Here is a 10,679-nt window from a genome sequence, read left to right on the forward strand (position 1 = left end):
AAATTTCTTTCCAAGAAGGATACCATCTGAGTCTCTCTGTACTTCCTGCGCCTGGTACAACAGTACCCAGAACACAGAAATCAATAGGGGTTTGTTTGGACAACATGCACGGTAGTAAAAGCAGGGCTTGCCTGCAAACCATCACGACCCAGGGATGACATCCTCTCACCTCGCTCTCTGCCTTACTCATCACCGTGTGCTCACAGGTAGCAGTTAGTGGGGGAAATGTACCTTTTTCTGAAAGACTAGGAATTTTTTATTTTATTTGTACATTTTGAAATTTGCTTGAGAATTCAGTTGTCCAACTACTACCACTAGTTTTGTCTGTCTGGTACTTATCGTAAAGATTTTAATTTGATCTAAAAAATTCTGTGGGATACAGATAGCTCTTCCAGGCAGCAGGATTTCTGTGATAATAAAAGTGGGGCCTGTTTTCCCTCAGATAGGAGACATATTTTAAAAATTCCTTTCCTTAAGTGAAGAAGAACAGAGGTCGAGAGCCCACATGGATTCCAGTTTTAAATACAGCAAAACTGTCTAAGCAGGTCTGTAACAGCAGAAGACCGGAAAGATCTGAAACAACGGATGACTTTTCTGAGAAAGTTCGCCCAGTTCGGATTAGGCTAGCACCCTGGCCACTGCAGTGCAAAAGGGAAAAGAAATTATTTTCCAAAGCAGCAGCTTAACTTGCTGGTTCAGCAAATATTTTTGCCTATTTTAGTTTGGAAAAGAGCGTGCCTGGAGGCTCTTTTTACACTTAGCCCTTCCTCCCGCCCCCGACTGTACCATTAAATCCTAGATACTGGGGTGACTAAAAGAGTTAGGGAACAAATCAGTAAGGGCAAAACACTTTCCCCCACTGTATGCACAGGCAGGCCTTGCGACTTTCTGTCAGGCTGATGATAAAAATCAGTTCAGGGGTTTGCTCTGCTTGGGAGGTCACAGCCAGAGTGGACACTGAACTTTGGACTCTAGCTGAGGGGTGAGGTAAACAACAGGACTATAAATATCAGAGTTGCGAGCTGTGGCTTTGTGAAGCTGCAGAGCTGAGCAGAGAGAAGGAAACAGGCTAGCTGGAAGGGGTTGTGTAAGTAGGAACTTGTGTTTTTTTAATACTAAATTTTTTGAGAGTTTGGTAGATAATTTGATTTTGAGACTGATGAAATGTTTCTGTCCTTAGAATAGATTTTTTAAAGAAGGGATGGGTAAAGAAAATAAAAATAATACAAAAGAGAGAGAACAAAAGTCTAGGGGTGGGTGTGGTGCGTGAAGTTTGGCCGGGGGCATGTTGGCCGTCCTTGCTGGTTTCTGCCTAGCCCTTTGCACAACGGAGGAGGAAGGTGGGAACAGGGGAGGGTGGAGAATCTAGCACTCTCTGAAAGTTGTGATGTTATATAGGCACTATTGTAAGTTTAAGCTTAAGTATTTCCCACTGAAACGCAAAGAACTCTAAGGATAAACAGCCCATGGATTTGAAGAGCAGACTGAAATATGGCTACTCTGCAGTGCTGTAGAAATGTCTAGGAATATGTGAGCAGTTTCAGGGGGAAAAAAAGGAGGGCGGGTTCAGCAAACTGCAAAAATGGTCACACTAAAGAGTTAAAACTCACATCAAAAACAGGTGGCCTGTGATTAATGTGAAGTTTTGCAGTCTAAGTGGTAAGTGGTAAAGAAGGATCCTCAGATACCCGTCAGAGGTTTAGGGGAAGAGAATGGAAAACTTTTCTGCATAACCTGCCTTTTAATGGGGACTTTTAAATAAGTGTGGGTCTATAGGTGGCCAAAAATATTTAGATTTTGTGATAAATAAGTGTTGAGATTAGTGATATTTGCAACTACTTTCTAATTGTTATTGGATCAGCTTTCAGCAAGTCCAATTTCATTACTTGGTTTCATTATTTTTATGTAGCTGTCTAACAGCTGTAACTATAATCAAAGTTTATTATGTAAAAAATGATCTTAAGAAAACAAAGTTGGACCGCTGATTGCTTATAACAAAAGAAGAAAATCTGAAAGTGTGAACTCTGTAATCCACTAACCTCTGCCAATGGCCTTCATTATTTTTTCATCAAAAATCTCAATGAGGGAAATGAATGAAATAGCCTTTTTGTTTATATTCACTATTTACTCATTTGGAAGCGTATCCTATGTGACAAAGTGAGGATACCAAGTGTTAAATTTATGCTGAAGGCTTTGTAACTGCTGAATTTATATTCCAGGAAGTATGGAAACATCTAGCCATTCTAGCAAGAAAAAAAACAGCTTGAATTACTTTGATGTTCTCTTTGCCATCCTAGGGCATAAACAAACAAAACCCTGGCTACTATAGTTATTAAAGGTGACCTATCTAAAAACTGTCAATATACTGTAGGAGCTAAGGGGTCATGATTTGCCTTTTGGCTGAACTGGCTTGGATCCAGACTCTCTTGTGACTCATTACGTGTGTGGATGTGGGCAAGATGCCCAAACTGTCTCTTAGCCAATTTCCTCAACTGCAAAAGGGATGAGAGTCACATAGTTGTAGGGATTAACTGACACGAAATAAAAAAGTACTTAGCACCACCTGCATTATAAATGCCCAATAAATGATAGCTATTATAAGGATAATTGGGTAATCAGCATAAATACTGTCCTCGAGAAATTCCCTGGATTTAGATACATCCTCTCCTTTTTCAAATATTACAATTTAAAAATATTAGGATTGGGATGGTGTTAATAAATTAATTTATCCTCTCCCAACCTTTCTCCATTTTTTCTCTTCTTTTATATAGACTTTTATTAAGATATCTTATATGGGTAGGAATTTTGTGTTAAATATGTAATGTGAAAGATACTCAGGTTTAAAAAATTCACTATCTACCAGGGCATCAGAGCCCGAGTCCATCTGATTATAGCCTTTCCACTTCCCTGTTAATCTGGGCTCACTCTAGGTAACTTGTCATTAGCTGCTCCCCTTACTACCCCCTCTCCCCCCAAAAAAAAAGTATTTTAATTTTTTTTTTATCTCAGGTCAGGTCAGTGCCTGAAAATGTACCAACTTCCCAGTTCTGGAATTTTGTCCTTATTTCTCTCCACAGACTTTTTCATCAAAATGGGTCTGATTACCTGTGAGGACTTGTCTTTCTCTGCTCATCTCTGCAGAGTGCGTTCTTTTCCACCACCTTTCTACAGTTCACCTGTTTTATTCACACCTCTCTGAAGAGGGAGTTAGCCCTAGTTTGGGGAATATTTCTGGCCAGGTGTTTAACCTTTCTACTGAGAGGAGGCATCTGTCTACTCAAGAATGTGCCATCTAGTCACAGGAACTTCCTGACAGACATGGTAGCCAATACACAGACTGATTGAGCATAGATTTCAGTGAGTCATAAATGGTACAGGGGGCAGTGATTTGTGACATCTCTCCTTGGTCAGGTTTCTTTCCTTAGTCCATACTTATCTTGGATGTGGCAGTAATTTTCAGCAGGCAGTTTTATACCTGAAGAGATTCAGGTTCTTTTATATTAACATAAAACTAGACTTCAAAAAGTAAGAGGAACAAGAGGGAGCCCTACCCAAAGGTTTGAAACAGAGAAGGTTTGCGCCTGAAGAGCGGCGGCCCACCTGAGCTGCCCTCACATGGGTGCACTGTCCTCATGGTCACCTCCTTCCTTCCTGGGTTTGTGTTAGATGCTGGTTCTGCTCATTTCTGTGCAGAATCCCCTTTCCTTTCTTAGATTGGTAGAGGATGGGAAGAAGCAGGCAGAACTTTGCGGGTGGGCATCAGATAACAGTAAAATCGTATTTGCATAATGCTAGTTGGCAATAGAGGCTACATTCTCAAAATTTTTCTAAACATGATCTCCTCCTAGAGAAGTACGTGGCTGCCTGGTCTGGCAGATCTTCGTAGCATGCTTATTAGAGGATCTTGCTAAGCCGGGTAGGTAAGAGGCTTTGACAACTTCCCTGACTCTGACTCAACTTTCCCCCCTTTATAGGAAGATTTGGTGCAGGGAGGCCCAAGGTAATGAGCCAACAACATGGAGACAGAATCCACAGGCTAGATATTTTTAAGAAGGGGAATTACATTTGCTGGATTTATAGAAAGTCCTAAATATGTCTGTGAAGTCACCTGGGAAGATGACAGAAAGGTTTTCTTTTTCTCAGGACAACCCCAGCGATGTGGAGAGGCCTGGGGCTTGCCCTGGCCCTCTGTCTCCTCCCGGGGGGAGGAACGGGGAGCCAGGGGCAGAGCTCCCTCTGTAAGTGGCCCCCGGCCTGGACCGTGAGGGGCCGAAATCCGATGCTGAACTCGGTTGGGTCAGTGACTGTGGTCGCTCTTCTTCAGGCCAGCTGATACCTGTGCATTCTGCAGGCTTCCAGGTAAGACTGTCCTTCTGAGGTCTAGGATCTCTTAAGGGAAAAGTCATCAGACATACACATATACCTAAAATAAGAATGGAAAAGATGTATTTATTAAACCCCATTTTTGGAAAAACTATCTATGTTAGCATAGAACATGTTAAAAGAAGGACTAGGAGGAAATACAGCAAAATGTTTACAGTGGTTTTCTTGAGATTTTGGAATTTTTTTCTACATTCTGTGGATCCGTATTTTATAATGTCTTACTAAATATATATGGGTTGTGTAACAAAAGCATTCTAAAGGGTACTCCTGCAAACAGATCAGTCATTCAATATAAGAAACAAAGATGAGTGTTTTGCCAGAGTAGAATGAAACCTCGATTTGCCACCAAAGGTCTTGGGTCACTTAACAAATTTATGTGTATGTACAAAATTTATGTGTATGTGCAAGATGGATTAAAAAATATACACTTCATAGGATAAATTTGAGGAATAAATGTGCTGATGTTTGTCTAAGTACTTAAGGTTTTACTGAGCACACGTGCTCAGTGAATAATTTAAAAAATGAAAGTTTAGTTTTTTACAGTAATAAAAAGAAGTATGAGTAAGAAAAATATAAGAGTTTCATGTAAAAAAACATACAGGAAGAGAAGTTACTAATAAAATTAGAGATTATTCCTTTTCTTGTATTTTCCCCAAATATTTTAGATTGGAAGAGCTGCGAGTAAAATTGGAGAAAGAAGGATATACTAACATCTCCTATGTTGTTGTTAATCATCAAGGAATCTCTTCTCGATTAAAATACATACATCTTAAAGATAAGGTTTCAGAGAATATTTCTGTTTACCAACAAGAAGAAAGCCAAACAGATGTCTGGACTCTTTTAAATGGACAGAAAGATGACTTCCTCATATATGACAGGTGTGTCCACCTATGACTCATATACACACACACATGCACACATCAAAGTAAAAGATACCTTCTTTGTATTTAATAGTAAATGGTTTAAAACAAGACATCTGTTTTTGTTTTATTACCAAATATTCAGTTTCAAAGTGAGCCCATTAAAATATTTGGTTTTAATATTTTGAAGTGACTTTCATAAAAAAGAATTTACCATTCCAGAAGGGAAGTAAGGAAAATTGACTATACTTCCCCCCACTACAAATTGGCATTCTGATAAAATGAAAAGAAGGATCAATTTGTTTATCACATACAATTCTAACTTTCAGACCACTTGGTTATCTCTAATGTAATTAATATGTTAAGGTACACACCTGAATTTCTGAATGGTAAAGTGTGTTAATCATTTAGGTATGATCTGCATCAATCTGCTTCTGATTCTGTGAATAAATAAGGCATTTGTATACTGCAGGGACCTTCATGCATACAGTACTATTTGCTATTACCAGCATCTCCAGTTGATGTTCTGTTTTCTTTTGGTTCTTCAGGGATGGTGAGCCAGACTCTGCCTTGGCTTAAGCCCTACTTGGTCTTACTCTACATATTTTTAATATTACACATCATTCTCTCAGGACTTCAAACTTCTAATACAGTCAGGTGCAAAGTGTTATATTGATATCTGATACTCACATAAAATTGAAAACCTTTGGTAAAATGTGGCAAGAAGAACATTTCAATTCCACCATTTCCAAGGATACCAAGTGTTGTAATTCCTGAATTATTCCTGTGCTGAAATGTTTTTTTGCATCAGATATATTTTTTAATGAATGGGTACTGGCCAAACTCAAGGATCTTTTTGTTATGCTGTGATTTCTTGTTGTGTAGACTTTGTGCTGCTTTAGTACTTATGAAAAGTTTGTGTGATTTACAGAGCCCAATTTAGGGTCAGTGATTTGGGTGTTGGTAGAATTTATAAGTCAGTTACAAAATTTTATTTGATCAAGTCACATGATTATGTGACACAGTTTGATATTATTTATAGTGACATATCTAAAAAATTTCAAAAAGCTAGTATTAGACTCACTGAAGTCTTGCCATGACCTGAGCTGGTATACAGAGCCAGCAAGCTCACCTGAGACCCCATTCAAGGAAATACACTGAAGGTATGAAAGGGTTGTAAGTTATAAAACCATTAAACCTGTAATACCTATCCCAGACCATGCTTGAGCAGGATCATGACACAGAAAATATTGTAGTAACATTGTATTTGCCTTTTATTTTTAGATGCGGCCGTCTTGTATATCAACTTAGTTTGCCTTACTCCTTCCTAGTCTTCCCATATGTGGAAGAAACCATTAAGATTGCTTACTGCGAAAAGAAATGTGGAAACTGCTCTCTCACGGTATTTTTCTAAATTATTTTTACTGGGAGAAAAGAGGAAATCTTTTTAGAGCTATAATAATGTTAGTGTTATGACCAATTAGCTAATCATTGTTTCTGCTGGTGTACTAAACTACAAAAGTAATTTTTATAATTACAGACACTTCCTGTTATATAACATATACTTTAAAATATCTTTTCAAGCTCCATATTGCTGCTTTTATTTAGAAGGAATTTAGAAAATAAATATTAACATAGATCACATATTTTAATTACCACCAAATGGTGTTGCATGTGTATAAGAGCTCAAAGAATTCACCAGTATAAAATAACATTATTGTAATATCTTGAATGTGTTCACCTAAGAGCATAGTGAGAGCAACACTTTATCCATGGCCTTACCTGAAATGGAACTGGGGTCCACATAACTATGTAAAATATTGTATGTGATATCAAGGAAGCCAGACTGTCAGCCTTTCTGTGAAGCCCTTACACTGTCTGCCCATTCTGCCTCTGGAATTGCATTTATTTCATAATGGAATAAGTTTTCTATTCTTTAGTGATATTTCTTAACAATCATGAGAATATTCCTTATTATGAGAAGGACTATTTTAAAATATTGTTTATAAAGAGGACAATCAAGGAATTGATTTTAATGTATTGTCTCCTCCCCATCCCGCCATATTGAGAAGGAAAATAATTCTAAACAGTGTTTCCTTGAGAGGGAAAATTGGCAAAATTTGAATTCAGGTTTAAAAACAATTGTTTTATTTGTAAACTGTACTTCCTTCAGACTTTCTCTAGCTCTAAAGAACACCCTCTCAGATTTTAATGAATTGCTTAATTTAGTTGGTGAGCTCAACAGGTTAATTGTTCTAGTTATGTCATTTTTCACATTTTAATCTCCATAATAACCCTATAAGGCTTATTTACTGCTTTTAAAGATGTAAACACTAAGACAATGCAAGCAAAGTATATATAACTTATACTGTTTAATAAATGCTACATTAATTCCTCATATTTTGGGATTATTTCAGTATTTTGCATGTCTGCAAATGCCTAGTAGTTATAAATATACCCAATTATTTTGAAACAAAGGCAGAAACAATTCCTATAACATGCTTAAAAGTTATGAAGCATCTGTAAGTATAGAAATAATATACCATACCTATTGGATATGCCAAATCAAAGTGGAGTTTTTCTATTTCATTGTATCCTAGATGCCATCAATTATAAGACACATTATTTTATGTCCTATTTAAAAAATGCTGTTAAAGTAAGATACATGGCTATAGCCCCATCAATAGTAGGATGCATTCTGAGTTTTAAAGATATTAAAATGTGAAAAAAAACACTATAAAATAAAAAATACAGTAATTAGTTTTGAAATCAACTTGACTATTGCTATGGTTACTTGTATTTGTTTAATCTTTGAACATTTAGAACATTACACAGTAAATGTTAAACATTTATCAACTTTAATTTTTAAATCAAATTCTATTAAGCTCTCAAAAGCAATTCAGAAATGAGAAAAAATTGTGCCACTAGCTAGTACATTTTACTATGCTAAAATCCATTGGAATTTATAACCATTCAAATTACCAAAGCACTTAGTTTTGCAAGCCTTTGGGCTCTCAAGATAATTTTGAAATTTAAATTACAAATAGCTTTAAACTGGGGTTTAATATTGTGTTGTTTTATATCTATCAGCTTTGAACCTATGATTTGTGGGCACAGAAAAAGATAAAGACTTTCAGCAAATTAAAGGACTAGATTCATGCAGAATAGAATATTATGTTCAATGGTAAATGGGCAGTCATTTGTTACTTTCAGCTGACAGCACTATGGTGGACACATTAACAAAGTTTGGTGAAGTTCAAAACATTTCCTGGCATAGCTGAGATAATAATTATTGATTTTTGAGCAAAGTTTATTGGCATTTTTGAATTATCAGAGAGATATTAGTTTGTTTTGGAATATAACATTAGATTGGATGCACTGTTGACGCAGGTGCAGAAGGTTCCATGGAGGTCAACTGATTTTAGAATTATTTGTTTGACTTTACTGTAATCAATCTAAGCTCTTTTAATCAGTTTATTCAATTTTGCTTCTGCAGATATCAATACAGTGGTTTGGCTTTCTTTTTAAGCCTTACGTATATTTCATTTTCTTCTTCAGAATTCTTAAAACTTTTAGAAATGCTCATTTTATGAAAAGGAAAGTTTGAATTCTGCTATTGACTTAACCCGTATAGATAGACATTTAGGTGAACTATTGAACTTCAATTGTATTAAACCTTATTTTATCTATTTTCAAAACATTAATGTTAATTCATTTGTAAGATGCTTAAGGATTTTTTGGTTAAATGCAAACTTTGCACAAGAAATACTTCATAATGGGTATGGCTAGGAACCAAATTTCAATAATCATAAGTCTAACTGTTGAGACTGACATCAACTTTTCTCATTAATACGATGCTAGAAAAACAAAGCCAGTTCAGTCCTAATTATCAAGCTTCATATATGTTAGCTCTTCAGATCATTTTTCATGCATTCCTGCTAATCCTATAAACTTGTTGATAAGTGATTCACAAATTTGTTCCAGACACCAGAGGATGAAGACTTCTGTAAGAATGTATCTTCGGCTACTGTGGAACAGACCACCGAGGCCCTGCAGCCACCTCATCATCACTGGCATGGTCATGCGCATGGGCATCAGCATCTTGAAAGTGGTCAGCTTTCAGAGAATCAGCAACCAGAGGCACCAGATGCTCCTGTGCACCCCCCGCCTCCAGGCCTTCATCACCACCATAAGCACAAGGGCCACCAAAGACAGGGTCACCCAGAGAACTGAGATATGCCAGCAGGAAGTGAAAGTTTACAACTTCCTGTTCCACGAAAGAAGCTCTGACGAAAGGGATGTATAAACCAATTACTCTGCAAGTTGCCCCAAAATTCAGAGTTGGCCCCTAGCAGCTGATGCTGACACTGTCGACACCTGGTATTTGAAAAAACAGGGTCTGCAATCACCTGACAGTGTAAAGAAAACCTCCCCTCTTTATGTAGCTGACAGGGACAATGGGCACAGGAGAACGTCATTGAATCTTGACAGTGACGTTTGCCTGCAGCTGCCTGACAGGCAAGTCAGCAGCTAAAGCCCACAGAAGCCAGCACCAATTGAAGCTGAAAAAATAAGGCAGAAATGTGAAAGTGACCTTCAAACTAAATATTTAAAATAGGATAAATTCCCCAAGTCAGTCTAGACAATTTCTACCATTTTTACAAGCTACCTATTTAATAGTGATCCAAAAACAGAAATTGGATTTGTGCAAAGAAATCTATTATACTAACTTCCAAATTTTAAAATTTGAGTCAAAGAAATTTTCACCCAAACCATATTTTTATTACAGGGCAACTGAAAGGTGATTGAAGCATTTGGTTAATATGTTTTTCTTTTTCTTTTTCCAGCTTTCTACTTGCATTAGTGAGAACAGAAACAGAAACTATGACCTAGGGGTTTCTGTTGGATAGTTAGCAATTTAGAAAGGAGGAAGAACAACAAAAACATGTTTTCCATTTTTTTCTTTATTTCTCAAAACAATATTATTTTTGTCTTTTTAATCTTACATGTTTAACTGATTAAACTTTGAAACAATTCTACTTTTTAAGATCCAGAAATACTTACACATGAATATTTTGCCATGACTACATTTTAAATATCCATTTTTACTCTAAGATCCATATCTTGATTTTTGCTATCACATATCAATGGAACCTTTATATCTTGTTTTCTTTATCTAGCATTGTATTGAATCTTTAAAATTTGAGATTGCCTGTCTTGAAAGCAGTAAGGGAAAAGATAAAAGAATGCTGACTATCTCTTGATTGCTTAGTAAGTATTTCCATAGTCAATGATGGTTCAATAGGTAAACTAAGTCCTAGAAACCTGAATTCTTTTATGGTAAATACTGTTAAGCAAGAATGCAGTACACAGTTGGCCAAGTGTGGATTTCTTTAAATAAACTCAATTAAAAATGTTTGAAGCTGTTTCTTTTTC

At 36.6% G+C, this 10,679-nt stretch overlaps 1 protein-coding gene across 1 annotated transcript; it reads left to right on the plus strand.

Moving 5' to 3' along the window:
* The first annotated feature begins 890 nt into the window (after positions 1–890).
* On the plus strand, positions 891–10,661 carry SELENOP (selenoprotein P). Its single transcript, XM_036910896.2, has 5 exons — positions 891–1,087; positions 4,144–4,359; positions 5,049–5,261; positions 6,528–6,645; positions 9,228–10,661. The coding sequence occupies exons 2-5, from the start codon at positions 4,157–4,159 to the stop codon at positions 9,846–9,848; spliced, it is 1,155 nt and encodes a 384-aa protein (XP_036766791.2). The 5' UTR covers positions 891–1,087; positions 4,144–4,156; the 3' UTR covers positions 9,849–10,661.
* Positions 10,662–10,679: the final 18 nt, after the last annotated feature.

This window comes from Manis pentadactyla, chromosome 2 (assembly GCF_030020395.1).
Source record: "Manis pentadactyla isolate mManPen7 chromosome 2, mManPen7.hap1, whole genome shotgun sequence".
Lineage (NCBI taxonomy): Eukaryota > Metazoa > Chordata > Mammalia > Pholidota > Manidae > Manis > Manis pentadactyla.